Consider the following 18,752-nt stretch of genomic DNA (forward strand, 5'->3'; position numbering starts at 1 on the left):
ATGATTTAAATACTTTGGATTTCGTACAACCATCTCACAGTTACTGAACGCCTGCGTTTGGAAGATCATACACTCTCAGTGTATAATGTCTTCTCCAAACCAAAGTACTCAGGCAGCGTGGCACTTGATACGCTGGCACTTAAGATTGTACACGTGGTATACATTAAGTCAAATGAAACCGACAAAAATATGGAACCCACTCTCACTAAACCACAGACACTTGTTGAAATATGATGATCGGATGTTTTCATTTTTAACCGTCCAATAAATCTCCACCGACCCAACAACAGTAATATTATCAAATGAGGATAATTTTTTTTTTTATTAATGGTACCTCTAAATTGGGCACTGTTATTTGGAAGGTTTAATTTAATCTACTAGAATGCCAAACCTATGTAATTTCAAGTAGGGAAAAGGTACTATGCGCTCGACCTCACGATAAGCTCCCGTGAGGTCGAGCTGTGTGGGCCCCACCGTAATGCGTGTCGACCATCAACACGGTGCATTTGATGGGTTCCCTTTAAATTATGGGATATCACAAAAATCATCCATATACGGAACTCAGGTGGGCCATACCATCTAAAATCATGTGAAGACATGCCAAAAACATATAAAAGCACTTGGTGGGGCCCACCTGAGTTTTGAATGCTGTTGAAAATTGGTCTGAACCCTCATACAAGTGGTACACACATAATGGATGGGCTGGATTTGAAAACCACATCTTTGTGAGACCAAAAAATTATTATTAATGTTTTAATGGTGCACGGCTCCTTCCCACTTCTGTATGTGGGGTGGCCCACAAAAGTCACGGATTGAATTGCTTTTTGAGAAATAGGCACATGATGGAATGGTGCATCTGACTGATGGGTAGATGTTCGAAACGCACCCACACATCTCGACATCATGGGACGGTCCCATCAGCTCGAGCGCATAGTACCTTTTCCCTTTCAAGTAATCTCTAAGTGCCTGTTTATCATCCATCACACTCTGCCAGAGTATCAACGTTTTCTTCAACGAGAATAAGGTTTCCGTCATTGTCGTACGAACGGATCAGATCCCTCGCCATGACTACCCCAAAAATACTGAAACGATGGGAGAATACTACTTTCACCGTACACTTACAATCAAGTGCATCTCCAACTGTCAAAATGGTGGACCCAGTGATTTGGACGGTCTGATTTCGTACATGCAGGCTACGTGTACAGAGAACGTGCATGCGCATGGATGGTCATGCTCTAGCAGCGTATCGAATACTCCACTCCTCCCAATCTCCAACTTTCCACTTCATCATAATAATAAATAATAATAAGAACAAATTGTCCGAAAATCCTGAACACTCATCTAGGGAGCACATCACAGGTGGGCCATAAGCCAAAAAAAAAATCATACGAACTGCTTAAATGGAGGATTTTCTACCCATCGAATGTGAACCGTTGATCAACTTATTTCTTACTCATCTCATCAAATGGTTACAATCATCTGCGCCGCATGAGTTGGTGGGCCACTCCCGTCAGATGATCGGTTCAACAAGTGGGCCCCATGTCTAGTTGAGGTGCGTGTGAATTACCATTTCTCTTTTATTTATTTTAATTTTTTAAATACACCACTATACCTTTTTCCATCTCTATATATCGGCCAATGTTAAAGCCTCTCTTCTTCCATCGCCTCTTCTTCCTTCTTCTTTTGATTTTCAGGAAAACTATTTTCCTGAAGAGAGAGAGAGAGTAGGAAATGGTGAAATTCTCGAAGGAGCTGGAAGCTCGGCTGATTCCAGAATGGAAAGAAGCGTTCGTGAATTACTGGCAGTTGAAGAAGAACATCAAGAGGATCAAGATCCATCGCACGAATCCCGAACTCGAAGTGAATCGAGACTTCGGATTCTCGATTTTCGATCCCATCCGATATATTGGAAGGAAGATCGCCGGAAGATTTTCCGGTGGCAGTGGAGAGGAACACGAGACTATTCAGGTAGAGAGGATGAGCGAAGAAAGCAATGCATAGATGAATAGATAGATTGGTAACTTTTCCGGCAGTGTTGTCAGATTCCGGCGAGGTTTTTCAGATCTCCGGCGATTCTGTCACTTTTTGGCGAGATTTTTGCTTGAGTCGTTTTCATCGTTTGATTTTCTTTCTTTCTTCTTTTGGAGTTTTGTTGCTTTTGATTGGTGCCGATTCTGTCATTTTCTCCGCGTCTTTTTGTTGTTTTATGCGCCGGAAATGCCGGAAGCGTTGCTGCATTCCGGCGAGATTTTGCGTCAGATCTCCAGGATTCCATTGATTTCACATTTCCGGGAATCGAGATATCTCAACCGTTTTCTGGCGAGTCTTTTTCAGGAAGTCTTCGATTTTTCACTTCAAAGTATCGGAAAATGTCAGCGGCAGTGTTATATTCCGGCGCGACCTGACGACGCCGAAAACGTTAGCTACCAGTCATCATTTTCCGGCGAATTTGAACAAAACACCGTAATTTCCTGTGGTCTCGATGTCGGAGAACACTCCCTTTCGCAGAGAACGGCAGAGCGTTGTCATTTTCCGGCGACCTTGTCTTTTTACTCAGACTTCTGTTCTGTTTCCTTTCCCGCTCTCTCAAAGAGAAACGGCAAAAGCGTTGTTTTACCTATCACGAAAAGCTCGTGATATTTTACCGGGAAACGAGAACTGATCGCTTCCCCTTTCCAAGTTCTCGTTTAAAACCACCGCGAGAAACTGAGACATTACTCGTGACGTCCCACGTGGAGTTTGGATGATCGCAGCCAGTGATGATCGTTGATCGGGTCCAGAATCGCACGGACCAGATTATCTTGACCATCAATGAATGTTGCCAATGAAATGCTTTTGATTTCAGACATTCCTTCAAAAAGGGAAATGACATGATAGAGACGTCTGTCATAGTACGATCGAATCATCTTCCGCCCTCCACGTGGAAGGGTAAGCTGTGTTCGTGACCGTTCCTTAGATGAACGTTGATGTGTTCATGTCTGCACTTTTCTCACGAATCACAACCGTCAACTCCTTTTGCGTTCGACCGTCGATTGGAAGGCCACCCATTGAATGGTCCGGACCATCTGTTTTGGCTGACTTATTACCCGATGGGACCATCCATGGTACGATCCAAAAGATGGACGTTCCTGGTTCACTCCTGGCATACGGACGGTGAAGCTGTCATTCACGTAATGCGCACAAGATGGACGGCTTTCATCATTTGGCCATTGATTCACGTGGACGTGGACCACACCCATCAACTAAAACACGATAAATTGAATATCTCGCGGTTTATTTCTGGCAGGTAAAGAATCGGGGAGGAGACGAGGAAGATCTCTACCAAACCGATCTCGTGCAGCTAGTTTCAGAAGCAGACGAGGTAAATACGTAAATATCTTCTTCTTTTTCATTTTGATTTGATATTTTAAGGAAAACTGATATTTCCATTCACCCTGTTCGTACATATTTGTTCTATTGTATTAACAAAAGTAGAGAAATGGGTCTATGTATTGAAAAATATGGGTGTAAATATCAACTTCGAAATTTATTTATTTTTATTTATTTTTTTTTCATTTTTTTGGGGCGGGAAGATAAAGGAGTTTTTCGAGAGATTAGACGAGGAGCTGAACAAAGTAAATCATTTCTACAAAACGAAGGAAAGCGAAATTCTCGAGAAAGGAGAAACTCTCAATAAACAGCTACAACTTCTCGTCGACTCGAAGCAGGTTCTACACGACCGTCGCCGGAAAAGTTTCTCCGGGAGATCTGACAGCGGGTCGTTCCCACGCTCCAACTCCTCCTCCCTCAGAGGATCCGAATACTCCGGTAAGGCGTCCATTCCCTTTTACGCTAACGTGCGTATGGTGCGCAGTACGCACTAAAGGCACCCGCATTTTGCTTGCATTGCTCTGTTCTCCACTCCGGCCTGTTTGTCGGCTCAAGAACAGTAGTGATGGGTGGAATGCGTATTTCGAATATCCCGCGCATATCCCCCTCCCGTGGTACTTTTTACGCGTAAATGGCCTCGCTAACGTGCGCCTCAAGTGCAGTTAACTACGTTTTTATGCTGATCTGCACTTTAACAACGAGAAACACTTTGATACTCTGGCAGAATGTGAGGGATGATATGCAGGCAGTTTGAAATTAATGAGAAATTGAACACGTGGCATAAATTAATTCAAACTATATGGGTACCAGTTTATTCGTATCATTAACCAAGATTACTTTTATTTGGTTATCTGAATATAAGATTGGTGGATATTCATTGGACGGTTAAAATAAAAAAAATATCCAGTGGTCTAATAAGTGTCCACGAATCAGAGGATAGGATTGCTTATCCGAACCAATTTTTATTATGTAACTCAGCGGCAGTTGGTTTTTTAAATTTAGTCGGTTTAATTGTGTTAGTATGTGCCGCGTGTACCCTTTCTAAGTGCCTGCGTATCAAGTTTCATACGCAGCAGAGTATCAAATAACTCGCTTAACAACTGTACACGCGCAGGCTCGCGTGCTCATCAGGTGGGCCCGACGTGCGGATGCCTTTGGCCTAAAATTCAGGCTGGGGACTGTTGGTTATCTTTTAACCGTCCATCGTTTTCCCACGTGTGTCCTGCCTAATTAGAGTAGATTTGCCTGATCTTGGGCCAGCGTATCTACGTTGTGTGGCCCGCATGATTAGCGGCTTCGATCTTGCACGTATAGGATTTTGGCATGTATGCATGCCTGTAGAGGTCTCTGTAGAATCAGCCCAACTCGATTAACCAAAATCCAAATGAAATTGTGCCGTTTATTGCCAGAGAGCGCTGGGGAATCGGCCGAGCCACCTTCGGAGAGCTCGCCGACAGACAGTGCGATCGCAGCGCTGGAAAGAAATGGCGTAAATTACATCGGTTTCCCCCGATCGAAGACAAAGAAAGGGAAGCCAAAGATGGCCATGAGGATCGACATCCCAGCCACCACACCGACCCGGACGATCTCGGCCGTCACCTCAATGCTGTGGGAAGATCTAGTGAACGATCCCAAAAAAGAAAATCCAGGGGATTTTATTAATAGGAGGAAGATCCAGTGTGCTGAAAAGATGATTAGAGGAGCTTTCGTGGAGCTCTACAGAGGGCTTGGCCTATTGAAAACTTACAGGTTCTTCTCTCTCTTTCTTCTTCTTTCACAGTGAAAGGGTCTCTCCACAATGAAATCGGGATGCCTTGGAAAACGGCCCATCCACACAACACATGAAGGCCACTACGTTCACTGGAGAGTTTTTTTCTGTGGTTGTCCATTGTTCTATTTAGTGCGGCCCACCATTTTGTTTTTTATGTGATGTAGCCTGCGCATCAAGTGAGCCCCACTACGATAGTGGGATTTTCGAAAGTTATGGTCCGTACAATCATCAATTGCGTCATATCGTAAAACAATGGACACCACTTAAAACCGTCCAAATTCTCCGTATGCCCACACGATGGTTGGATTGTTCTGATTTTGGAGCGTTCCACTTTCAACGGTCGGCGATCTTTCAGATGGCTTTGATTGCGTCGCCCCACCACGATGATCTTTCCGGTTTCACAATTGCTCGAGGGACTGAGTTCTCACCATGGAGACAAATACGGCCGAGATTTTGAAAATCTCACGAAAATTTTGCAAAAAATTAACTAGACGACACTACAATGACAATATCGCAAGATTTTCAAAATATCTGCAGGTTTTTTTATTATTATTTTTTTTTATGTGGTTTTATGGTGTTATTATCTCGATATTAGCATGAACTTACAAAAAATTTAGACTTTTTGTTAGTTATCATGAATATTATTTTTTTTAAATAACTTCTAGCAAGATTTTTCCCATAATACCCCAATAAAAATCTCAAAATTTTGAAATTTCCCTCGAAATTACCGAGAATGAGATTGTCACTATGGCATTCACTTCTCGGAGGGCAAGCTGGTTATTTGCTCTACAGCGAATGCTACAGCTTTCTACGTAAAAAACGAGTTTTCAATGCAATGACTGTTTTGCTTCTGTAATTTTTTTATTTTATTTTTATTTTTTTTCTGGTCACTCCGTGGAATCAGCAATTTCCACATGAAGGTTGGTGTATATGACATTCACCACGTCTGATGGGTAGGCCCGCCAAACTAGGTCATTCCTCCACTTATAATTACCATCCACCGTCCAATCATGACCAGACTTCCACAAGTAGTAAGTAAAATAAATTTATTCACCAGACACTCTCCTTGCGTTTGATGTGAAGGAAGGCTGTTATGATTCATCACTCCGCTTCCCACGTATAGAAAAAACCTACTCGCAGTCACATGTGCTCACGTTTCACACGCACATCTCTTTGAGACGGACGTGAGTTTTCTGCAACAGGGGTTCAGGGTGTTCTGTAACCCAAAACTCTGTGGGGCCCACACAGATGTCCTTATGATATCCAGTCTGTCCATCAGTTTCCTTAAATCTCCAATATTTCTTGTGGTGTGGCGCACGTGAGAGTTTTGGATCTTCCTCATTTCTTGGGACCACGTCCCAACATGAGGTGGTGAAACTTTTGGACGGATTGGATGTCACAGGGACATCGCCGTGGGCCTCATGGAGGTTTGGGTTACAGGAAAGTCGCATCCCTTATAGATCCGAACCGTTGATCAGGTGGACCACGTATATGGAAAAATGTGCTGTTAACCAGCTGATCCGCGGTCCAGTTCAACGTATATGCATCCAACCAGGAAGAACCAACCTATTCTTTCACCCTCGAAAAATGCATAGTGGGGCCCACCTGATGAACGTCCTTGATCTCACTGTGTTTCATGCATACTACGCGGCTTTGTCATTTGGAAATCGTGAGGTGATGGTTTCTCTGTATTTTTGCAGCTCATTGAATATGGTGGCTTTTACAAAGATACTTAAGAAGTTTGACAAGGTGATTTCCTACTCTTTACCTTTATATATGAAGTGTTTTGAATTTCTCGAGTGGTCAGATCCGATGCGTAGGCTGTTCACAAAGTGGACCATCTTTGATCGGGCCCACATGGATGCATAGACCGAACGATCCGGACCATCCATCTTATAGGCACGCTGGTGAATGGCGTTGCTTTAAATATCACCTTAATCGGACAATCTTTTCCGTCTGATTAATGGTCGTTTTTATCTCTTGAGAGAAAAGAGTAAGTTAGTCTTCGCTAGAGGTTTGCTAGTCGCGGCTCTCCCAATCTGATTGATTTGCCTACTTTTGCCTCATCGTGATGATCCAGACCATTCGTCTAAAAGTTCTCACTTGGATGGTCCATATGTAAAAAAAATCCCATTCATCAAGGATTCCTATGAAGCGATTTAAAAATCAACGGCCCTGGAAAGCAGCTTCTAACTCACCTTCATTTGGATGGCGTGGATCTCTATACAATAGGACTTTCTCTAAAAGGGCCATAGAAAATGGCAACTTATGGATGGACGGTTTGGATATGGGGAAAAGAAGGGGCGATTGTTGCTCATAAGCCTGTTACCTATAAAAAAAAATGCATGGAATGACGACATCCGTTTTTCACGTGGATGTCATGAAACCCTGCAACGGTATTAGTTCAACGTCCCAACGGTCTCCATTTCTGTCCCATCTCGTTCGTGTGCCTACGTACCCACGTGTGAGAGATCTCTGACGTTCATCAGGTGGGGAAAACTGTGAAAATTCCCTGTCCCAAAAGGCCAGTCCACTCGTTAGGACACGTGCGTACCATGAAAATGGATGGCCATGTCAGCACAACCACCGACCCGCAAACATGACGAGTGTTGTAGCCTAATTTTCGAGGCGGCATGTTCATGGTGGGCCCCTGACAAACGATCGCTTCGTGTGACAAGTTGGTACGTGTGCCCAAAAGAAAACCTCAATAATGACACACGAGAGGCATTCCTCTTAAAATTCAGATATTTGTGAAATTTATTTATTTATTTTAATAGTTATAAAACTGAGATTATTTCCGCAGGTATCAAACCGACAAGCTTCTGGAACGTATCTAAAAGCAGTGAAGAGATCGCATTTCATAAGTTCCGATAAGGTAAAAATGCAACGATACATAGATGCTGTTTTCCATATTGCCAATGTCGTCTAACAAACGCAGGTTGCATAGATGCGCACCCTCTCTTTCAGTGCACCGATGATGGCTAGAAATCATTGTTCTATAAATCCGATTCGGTGGGGGCCATGCGAGCTTTTATTTCTCAATTATAAGTACGAAAAGTAGGTCAGGTTTGCTAGGGCCACGCGGGTTTAAATCCAATCTTTCCCATCAGGTGGGCCACAATAATTAAATCTTTCGGCTTGAAAAGCAAGACGTTTCACTTCAGGTGGGCCACAGTACAGAAAACAAGAAATTTTTTTTTTAATAACCATCTTTTTGTTTCGAATGGTTCTCATGAGGGATGAAACCGACTAGTTTGAAGGACAGAAGGTCCATGGAGCGGGACCCACATGATAGAATCCTATCACAGCCCGGCCCGTTCATAGCCCTATCATGTCTCTCACGAGAGGTCACCAAAGAGAAAGATATCGTGGGGCTCATCTGATCCTTACATAGTTTTCTCCCGAGTGGTGATGGGTGATCCTGACTGTTCGTCTTGTCAGTTAAATTACGGATGCTTCGTAGCACAATGATCTTAGACATTTGATTGAATGGACTCTTGTCCATCTCTATTCCCAACTATCCTTGAAGGGCACTAGATGAACGTTCTGTATCACTCATGCCACATATATGGTCAATACCATTTTATTATCAGACCATCTTACAAATACGTGCCATATGGATAAATAACTTCCACCTTTCCTTTTAAATGATAATAGTGGTTCCTTCATCAGGTGCACCCAAATATTCTGTCCCAAAAATCACACCGGTACTCTCATTGGGTAGGCCGCACATGTACATTGAATGACTGGACTAGCCTGAATTTTGGGCCAGCTTGTACATAGATATTGCCACCAGTATTAGTACATGTGCCCGTGCGTAAGTGCATTGGTTGGGCTAGCAAACGTGATGAAATTGAATAGTAGTTACCTAACGTTTTGCAGCGCTTAACTTGCTGTTTATCTATCATTGCTTTCACGGTCCAACCTTTCGGTTTAAGAGAGTGAAAGATAACTGCTCTCAGCAATTGCAATGGAAGGTCCTGGCTATGTAGATCGTCGGTGCACCGAAGCTGATTGTAAAAATTCCCTCTACCGTCCAATCGCAGCATGCCTATCTATCAATGTTGTCCAATCAACTGACCACCTTTTACTGGGAATAGCCATATTTATCCTGGTGATCCTAACCATTCAACAAATATCGTATGTGAACCACTGGAACCACAGTCCAAAGTCAAGCTGCGGATCAAACGGTTGGGAACATCCAGTTGGCGGTGCTGTATCTTCCAGCTATGACGCATCCAAGCGGTGGCCATCGATTGGATGGTCAGATCAATGCGAATCACTGACTCCTCTTTACAAAATGGATATGTATATATTTTCTCTTAAAATTGCTACAATGAAATATAGAAGCTTGCAAATCCTGCTTGCGTGTGTATGTGCAGTGCCCTGCAAGCGCGTGGGACTGACAAACCTGTAGTATTTACAGTTACTTGCGTCTATACGCGTTTCCAATAACCGTCTCTCTCTCATCAGGTGGTTAGGCTCTCTGACGAAGTGGAGTCCATATTCACAAAGCACTTTGCTAACAACGACAGGAAAAGGGCAATGCAGTACTTGAGACCACAAAAGCACAAAGATTCCCACATGATCACCTTTCTAGTCGGTAATAAAACAATATTCATAGCTCTCATATAAAATCCTCGCCCGAGGATTCTCACATTATCCTCTGTTTTTCTTGGTTTTTTTGTGTCCTCTAACATGCTGGGCCATCCAAATCATTGATCGTTATACCCCAAGTGGATGGTAACCCTAGCCTTTCGATTAATGGTTTGTAAATAGATGGCTAAGAAGAGAAATCTGGCAATGTCCACATTCAATTGAAAAATAAGAGTCTAAGATATGAATTTGCAGACTCAGGATTTTTTTTGGGGTATGGTCCATCTGCACTGGGGTTTGATACATCAATGGTATGGATTGCAGGACCATGAGCTCCACTTATCAGAAGTGAAAACCATAGTATAATACACTAAACTAAATAAAGGAACTTAGAAGCCGTTTCATTTCCAAAACTCAAAATCACCCATCTTTTCTTCGTTGTCTTTTCTCTTCCCCTTTTTCATATTTAAATTAGTAAAGTGTACACTTTGCGTCATTTAGGGTGCGTTTGGTTGCACCAAATAACATAAATCATGAAATTAATATTTTGTGCAACCGAAAGTAGCCTTCCATCTACATCAAGATTTAGAATAAGTGAATCAAGGATCATACCTTTCACAACCGATATTGGATTATTTTGGTATGGTGCGAGCCGACGCAGCTGCATCATTCATGGACGATTATACCAATTTTGGACAATACTTTACACATTGATTTGCATGTGGGATGTGTTGGTTACGATGGCATTGAAGTCTGCTTGATGGCATCGAACATGTCATTGATAGATCTTTTAATTTACAAATTTCATACATCAATCAATTGTATACAATTTTACCATGTTTGTGCCTCTCAAAATTTCAATGAAATGTTTTTGCATGGGTCAGCATTTTTTATGCAAATGTTCATTTTATTTCACATCATTCCATAAGCAAACGTTCTTCCTGCGCGAAATTCTACCTAGGCCTTTACTGTTGGGGATTTGTGTTGCGGAATCACACAGACCTAGATCTAAGATAGCAATGCAATGGCACCAAGCAAACACAAGAGAACATAAAGATTTAACGTGGAAAACCCTTGCGGGAAAAAACCACGGCACAAAGTGACAGAATTCCACTGTGAAAGCATAAATTACAAAGAGAAAGGACTTACCCGATTCGAACAACCTCGAATCTCACCCTTACTACACCCTTTAGAAATCCTAAAACCCTTTTAGGAACCCTTGAAAAATTTTTAGAAAGCCTTAGCATGCCCTATAATAGCCCTAAAGACCCCTATTTTTAGTTTAGGAAACTCCACTTATGCACCTCCTTTAGAAAAGTTCGGAAACTGTCTTAAATTTACGCAGTTCGCGTATGAGCTGCGTAACCCTTGACTAATCGAGCCCGACCCTCGACTGGTCGAGCAGCCAAACACCCAAAAGAAAAACACGCTAGACTTCAGGTTGAGCTAGCCTCGACTGGTCAAGTAACCTCCTCGACTGGTTGAGCAGCGCGGTGAATACAAGATTTAAGATATTTGTTTACAACATTTACTACTATATGAGTCTTTGCATTTCAGGGCACATTTCACGAGCTACCACACAAGCATGGATTGCTCATGATTCTAAAGAATCACTTTTACTAGCCAATTATAACCATCCTATCCATTGAATGGAACAAGAATAGAAAATAAGGTAACGATCGGTGCCATTTTTGCATCATGGCCCATGAACTGTGCTCTAGATAATGGACGCTTCAGATCAATCGATGGAACTGTCTAGGTGAACTTATGCAAATAGCTATGAGAGCACTGAAGCATTTTTTTTTTTTTACCTTCTTTATCATAGTCAAGTTCCTCCCATCCAAACATTCCCTAATTGCTTTGATTGGCCCCGTCACAGCCGCACGTGCAAATCTATCTACCAGAAACCATGTAGAGCATTTGGCTAAAATTTCAGGCTGTTCGAGTATTAGGTTGGCAACACATGTAAAAAAAAAATGCACGGTCTCAAGGACTTCCTAATTTAGGATATTCGTTATTTTCTTACATGTCTTACCTTCCTCATAGTGAACAGCCTGAGTTTCGGCCAGATCATCTGTATGTTCAGCCCCACCTTATACACGGCTGGGATGTCTGACACATGTTCGAGGTTGGCACGTGCTGCTGCTGCACAGAGAGCTGAGTTTTCCATTTACATTGCCAGGATTTTGAGAGAATTGTAAATTACGCTTGGTTTTCCATTTACATTGCCAGGATTTTGAGAGAATTGTTGATTACGCTTGGTTTTCCATGATCATGTGCAGGTCTATTCACGGGTTGCTTTGTAACGCTATTCAGCATATATGCCATACTGGCCCACTTAAATGGCATGTTTTCCGCTACAACCGAAGTAGGTTATATGGAAGCCGTTTACCCCGTTTTCAGGTATGGGCCCCACCAAAACCATCACATTCTCCTCCTCTTTTACTCTCACTAACTGCCAAGTTGAAATTGGTGAAAGATCCAAGCCGTTCAATTTGTGGACCCCTTTCTTAACATTGTATCATGATGCATGGTTAAGAGACTCAGGCGACTCGGACTGACTCGTCCATCTCGAGTCAAGTTGCAACTCACCTGAATCGGGGATGACTCGTCCAGGTAACTCATTGTGTCCAACCACATAGGTGTGAGTTCGAGTAAACTCAAGACTACTCACACAGGACTCGGCCGAGTCTTAGTAGTTAGTATCAAGTAAGTTGGTTGCGGGGCGCCTGTCTCTTCTGTTCCACCTTTGGCATGTTCAACCCCTAGAGCTTTTTGCGGCATCCCCATATACGATGGGCCAATCGGGTCAATGATCTAGATCATCAGACCATGGGACCCACTTGCATGGACAGGGGCATCAGGAAATTACTCAGGGGTGATGCATGGGTTTCTGTTGACTGCACCAACTTTCAGCGAGTCAAATCCCCACCATGAGATCTTAAACTGGACGGTGATTAAAGATCAGATTCTCGGAGGTTGTGTGCCCCCACACATGCTGTGATGTCTTCCACTGATGAAAGAAAAAAGAACTAACACTTAGAATTTAGTGTAGTCCAATCACACACTGGATCACTACTCTAAAAAGATTTGAGAAAGAGAAAGTAAACAGCGCTTTTGTTGGTATATATACATAGGAAACCTGTGCAATATGGAATAAGTTTTTATGGGCCCCAAATCACTACTTCCGTTGTTGTTGTGGTTGTTGTTGTGGGCCCCACACGCCCTGTGATTAAGAGAAAGGAAACTGCTTTCATGGTTTAGGGAACTATATTGCACTGTGGAGTGAGTTTTCGTGGTCCCCAAATCATAACTGCTTTTGTTGTTGTTGAAAAGGGGGTAAAAAATAAAAAATAAATAAATAAAAAACTATAGCTGGTTTAACTTATGTGGGAATGATTTTGTGCAGCATGTTTGCTCTGCTTAGCTTGCATGTGTTTTTGTATGGGTGCAACCTTTTCATGTGGAGGAGCACTAGAATCAACTACAACTTCATCTTTGAGTTCTCTCCAAGCACAGCCCTCAGATACAGGGATGCCTTTCTCATCTGCACCTCATTCATGACCATGGTTGTGGGGGCCGTGGTCATTCACCTCCTATTAAGATCCAATGGGTTCTCGCCAAGTCATGTTGACACCATCCCTGGGATCCTCTTCCTGGTAATCCCCACCCTTCATTCTTTTAGTTATTTTATTCCCCTTTCCAAGTTAACTGTATGAGAATCTTTGTAGAAAAATTCAAGGAAAATGAATTTTTCACTCAATGTCTTTTTGATAGATACACCACTATGCGTACACATTCTAATGATTGTCTTGCTCATATGCTCAGGAAAATATGGGTGTATTATAAAAACAAAGGGTATAAATATCATCTTCCTGGTGCATGCCACAAGAAATCCCATAGAATTGGGCTCAATTGCTCCATTCTATAGTGGTCAGGGCAGACAAATCGCAGTGATTGAGCGGCCACAAGCTTATTATACTTAAGTTCCAATTTTCTTAGATAAGTCTATGTGGGATCATTGCCAAAATAAATCATGATTTGATTATTCTATTCAAGTCGTAACATTTCAGCTCTCGAGTCTGATCTCCACGACTTTATTTTCAGTTGATTGCAGGCTTGCTAATTTGCCCTTTCAATGTTTTCTACCGCTCGACCCGCTATTGCTTCTTGCGGGTCATACGCAACATCATTTGCTCACCATTTTACAAGGCAAAGTTTTTTTTATTATCTCTTTTTCGCCCTCCATGGTCTATATAATGCATGACAGTAGTTTGAATACAACTGAGATGGGCATTGTGATGTGTTGCAGGTATTGATGGTAGACTTTTTCATGGCTGACCAGCTAACTAGCCAGGTGAACTTTCGCTACTATATAAATTCAACACCTTCATGTACACGTATGCATGTAGTATTTACTTGAGCGTGACTGAAGTTATCTATGGCCCTTGATAGAGTGAAATGGTGGAAAATGATTCATGTAGCCAACCCCAATTAGTTGGGATAAGGTTTAGATGATGATAATGAGTTACTTTAGTGTGTGTTTGGACAATCAATTGAACTAAACTGCAATTATCCGTTTTGATTTAAGAGAAATGCTGGAAGCGGGGGTGGAACCTCTTTAATTCACAATGAGAACTTGTTGTTTTCCAGCTTGACCTGGAACGGTTGTAATTTCAATCTGGGACCATTACCCCAAGGCTAGTGATTTGGGAATTAGTTCTTGCGATGTAATTCAATTCAGCATCCAGACACAAACCCAAGTGATTGAAATTAGCAAAAATCTTAGGGCCTGTTTGGTAGGTGCCTAAATGTAAGTTCATCTCATTTAGAGATCACATTTCTTTTTTATGATGATTAAAAAGATCTTGATGACCAATGATCGTGTTCTCTAATATGTGATTAGGATTGACTAAATTTAGATGAACTCATTTTTAGGCGTCTGCCAAACAGCCTCTCAGAGAATGATGTTTTGAGGCCTTTTCTCTCTCTTTTTCTTCCACGTTGTTTCTAGCTTACTGATGAGATGGTATTCTCCTTTCTTTGTTTCTTTCAGATTCCATTGCTGAGGCACATGGAGTTTACATCCTGCTATTTTATGGCAGGGGGCTTCAAAACACACCAAACCCAGACCTGTACCAGTAGCAAACTATACAAGGAGCTCGCCTATGTCATCTCCTTCATGCCTTACTACTGGCGCGCTATGCAGGTATAGTCACCAATTCCTTCATGTGTATATGCACATCCGCATAAATGTGTACATGTGTAGCTGAAAATGTTGAGAGCATGGTGTTTTCATGATTTGATTATGCACCCACTTATGTATGCATCTCATACATGGATAAATAAATGCAAGCATACAACATAGATCCATATCTGTCAAACACCATTAAGCTAGTTTTCCGACAGTAACAGGTTAATCTTCCCAGACCATGTTGCATTTCATGTTCAGAGCTGTAGCTGACCAACACAAGAAAACATTTACATTAGGACTTTTCCCAAAAATGACCAATGAAATATCAAAATAGAGAGATTTTAAGCATATGAAAGATCCGAATACTTCTAAAAGGCTAAAATAGGAACTGCCTAATTGCCCTAGATTTTCTGCTTGAATGAATTGTGCATAGCAAGGTCACTGAACTTACTGTGGGAGGAATTTTGTGCTAGCAAAACCTGAGGGAAAAAAAAAAGAATCAAAGAACCCTTGATGACAATGTAAATTGAAAAACCTGCTGATGTTGAAGTAAAATCTGTGTTCTTCATGTCATCAATGGAAATATCAGCAAATGATTCCCAATGCATATAGTAGTCAAATACTATTTACTAAGAAGAAAACACACGGCTTCTAAAATGCGATAGATCTTCAATATATTAGAAAACCTATTTATGCCACGACTGACTTGCAGCTTCTGTTTGTGCTTCCTAGTGTGCAAGGAGATGGTTCGACGATGGCGACATCGACCACGTGGCTAACTTGGGCAAGTACGTTTCGGCCATGCTGGCTGCAGGCGCCAGGCTGACATACGCCATGCAACCCACCCCACTATGGCTAGCCATGGTCATTGTCACTTCCTCAATAGCCACTGTCTATCAATTGTATTGGGATTTTGTTAAGGACTGGGGTCTTCTTAAACCAAAATCAAAGAACCCATGGCTTAGGGATGAACTGATTCTAAAGAACAAAAGCATATACTATGTATCTATTGTAAGTTATGGTTTCTTTGACACATTCATTTCTCATTTTTCTATCTTTTCTATCAATTTACATGGACAAAATCTCTGAAGAAAAAATTATTAAAAATAAAAATAAAAATGAATTGCAGGCTTTTAACTTCGTCCTGAGACTTGCTTGGGTCGAAACCGTGATGCACATCAACATTGGAAGGGTAAACAATTGGCTACTTGATTTTTTCTTGGCGTCATTGGAGATAATACGTCGTGGCCATTGGAATTTTTACAGGTATTAACAAGGAAAAGTTACTCGTGTTCCACTTCATTGTCATGGTATTTGTATTTATGAGATCGACCCTTGCGGCCCTGCTGTTAGGACAGAGAGGCAGTAAGCTTCACCCCGTTTGGATGCTCATCTGAATTGAATTGCAATAATTCAATTCAATATAATGAAAATGGCCAAAGTGAGTCCAAACATTTCAAATCCAACTTGAAACGTTTCGAATTGCAATGGGAGATTGGTCATCACTACAAATTGAAATGACCTGACCTCCATTTCAGTAATTTCCATTTTATTTTAACAGATAATCCAAACACGCCCCTCCACAGCGAATAAGAAAATGGAAAAACTCTTCTAATGTTTATTGATCTTATGGTTAAAACAGGTTGGAGAACGAGCACCTGAACAATGTAGGCATGTTCAGGGCAGAGAAGACGGTGCCATTGCCGTTCCGTGAGATGGAATTAGACGACTGAAAACCACTGCCTCTAACAGTACAGCTAGAGGTTTCTTCTCTAAAAATCATTGCCTCTAACAGTACAGCTAGAGGTTCTTCTCTAACTTCGGATGTAAAGACGGATGTGAGCATGAATCGTGTGTGGACTACTTCCTACTAACCGTGCAGATGGGCTGGCAATCACCGTTCATCAAGAAATCCGATTGGAATGGTATGGCAAGGTAAACGGTGCAGCAGCGAATGGCAGTCTTTCCAGACGGAACCGAATGTCATTCTTACAGTTAGGCGCTTCACATCAGAAATGAAATCGGGTTCAATGAAAATAAATTGCTTCTATCAATCCTCCCAATATGTTCTTCAAAACATGCTTGTGTAAAATTGCAGATATAAATCTCAGCTCTTGAACTTATAACAATGGCTGCCACAGCCTATATTTGAATTGTTATCATGACTCATGAGCAGCTTGTAGAAAACGATGGTAGTTAGTACGAGCTTTCCTTACAGTGACCTCAGTTGTAAGGCATGAAGGTCAGGATTGGTGTGTCAAGTGGGGCCCATTTCTCAACCGTTGAAATTTGGTTCTTTGAAAATCAAAATTTCCGAATTTTTCCTTTTACCATCGAAACGTTTTTGAAAAATTCAAATGGAAAAGTACGGATTTTGCTTTTGTCCCACCGATGGGAAATGAGAAAGGAAAACTTCTGATTCATGTGTGGAGGGGTAGTATTCTTATTTGGAGTATCAGTGGAACGCACGGGCTCGGATAAGGGCTAGGGCAGTATATTTGTAGTGGCGTTAGTTTGGGCACGTACACACACGTGGCGTAGTCTAATGACAGCTTTTTTTACGTGGTTTGGTGAAATAAAAATAATTGATTTTATTTATTTTTTTATTTTTAAGTATTTCCAACATATTTGCCAACATCATCGTGAACCTGAGGCCTTGTTTAGGCGGTGGGATTAGAAGGGATTAGGTGGGATGGGATTCATCTGGTTCCTCCATGTTTGGGAAGAAATGGAAAAGCTTGAAATTACATAAAGGGCTTGTTTGATTTTCATCGTTTCACCGGGAAAAGATAAATACCTTGCAAATGAGTAACTATTACCGTTTCCCCTGTTTGAATATTCACAGGATTTCACTTCTTAGAAACTGGTTCAAAAGTACTAGTGGTCATTTTAGGACCCCATCTCAATGTATTTGATATATCTGTTCTGTCCATCCATTTTATCACAACATTTTGAGATATGAATAGAAAAATGAGTTAGATCCAACACTCAAGTGGCTCATATCAAAAGAAACAATAGCCCTAATAAGTTTTTAACTGTAAGTATTTAATTCACATTTTTCTATGGCGTGGTCCACTTGAGTATTGGATATGCCTCATTTTTTTAGCTTATATCATAAATTTATCTGACATAATGGATGAACGGTGTGGATATATGATATGCATCACGGTGGGACCCACAAATGTTTTACAATATTTGTCACTTTTACCTTAAAAAAGTAGGCCATCAAATTAATTATGGGAAAGTGTGCGGCAACTACGGAGGAAAATAGTTATTACCATTTATCCGGGTATTTTTCATTTCTTTGAAAAACAAAGAGGCTCTAAATGGAATTGCACTGGGTTCGTTCCAATTTCACTCAATGTTAGCAAGTTGTGTAGGTCTCACCATAATATGTGAGCTATATCCACACCATCCACCTATTTATCGAGATTATTTTAGAGCATGGACCAAAAAATAAGGTAAATCTAAAGCTCAAGTGGACCCCACCATAGAAAGCAACAAGGAGTGAATACTTACCGTTGAAAACTTCTTTGGGGTCACATAAGTTTTGGATCTACCTCATTTTTAGGCCCATGCCATAAAATGAGGTTACAAAACAAATGAACGGTTTAAATATAATACATGTGTGTTATTCTCATTAATTTTAAATGATGATGGGTATATCCTTTCAATGTACTGACGTGTTATCAACCAAGCATGGCATTAATCTTATCCCATGGCAACGGGGGACAATCGCTGCCATGGGTAATAATTATATTTTTTTGAATCCCATCCTACGTAATCCCTTCTAATCCCACCGCCCGCCCTGAGAGAATTGCA

General features: G+C 41.5%; 1 protein-coding gene across 2 annotated transcripts; it reads left to right on the top strand.

Annotated features, from left to right (window-relative positions):
- Window positions 1–1,668: 1,668 nt before the first annotated feature.
- On the top strand, window positions 1,669–16,778 carry LOC131245841 (phosphate transporter PHO1-like). 2 transcript variants are annotated; one of them, XM_058245567.1, is made up of 15 exons: window positions 1,669–1,968; window positions 3,287–3,361; window positions 3,573–3,807; window positions 4,779–5,118; window positions 6,841–6,889; window positions 7,944–8,015; window positions 9,614–9,743; window positions 12,019–12,139; window positions 13,146–13,395; window positions 13,844–13,948; window positions 14,049–14,093; window positions 14,793–14,945; window positions 15,663–15,941; window positions 16,060–16,196; window positions 16,573–16,778. In XM_058245567.1, the coding sequence occupies exons 1-15, from the start codon at window positions 1,732–1,734 to the stop codon at window positions 16,661–16,663; spliced, it is 2,319 nt and encodes a 772-aa protein (XP_058101550.1). In that variant the 5' UTR covers window positions 1,669–1,731; the 3' UTR covers window positions 16,664–16,778. The 2 variants fall into 2 exon arrangements, with proteins under 2 accessions (XP_058101550.1, XP_058101549.1); XM_058245566.1 differs by lacking the exon at window positions 13,844–13,948.
- Window positions 16,779–18,752: the final 1,974 nt, after the last annotated feature.

Source organism: Magnolia sinica, chromosome 5, assembly GCF_029962835.1.
Source record: "Magnolia sinica isolate HGM2019 chromosome 5, MsV1, whole genome shotgun sequence".
NCBI classification, from domain to species: Eukaryota; Viridiplantae; Streptophyta; class Magnoliopsida; order Magnoliales; family Magnoliaceae; genus Magnolia; species Magnolia sinica.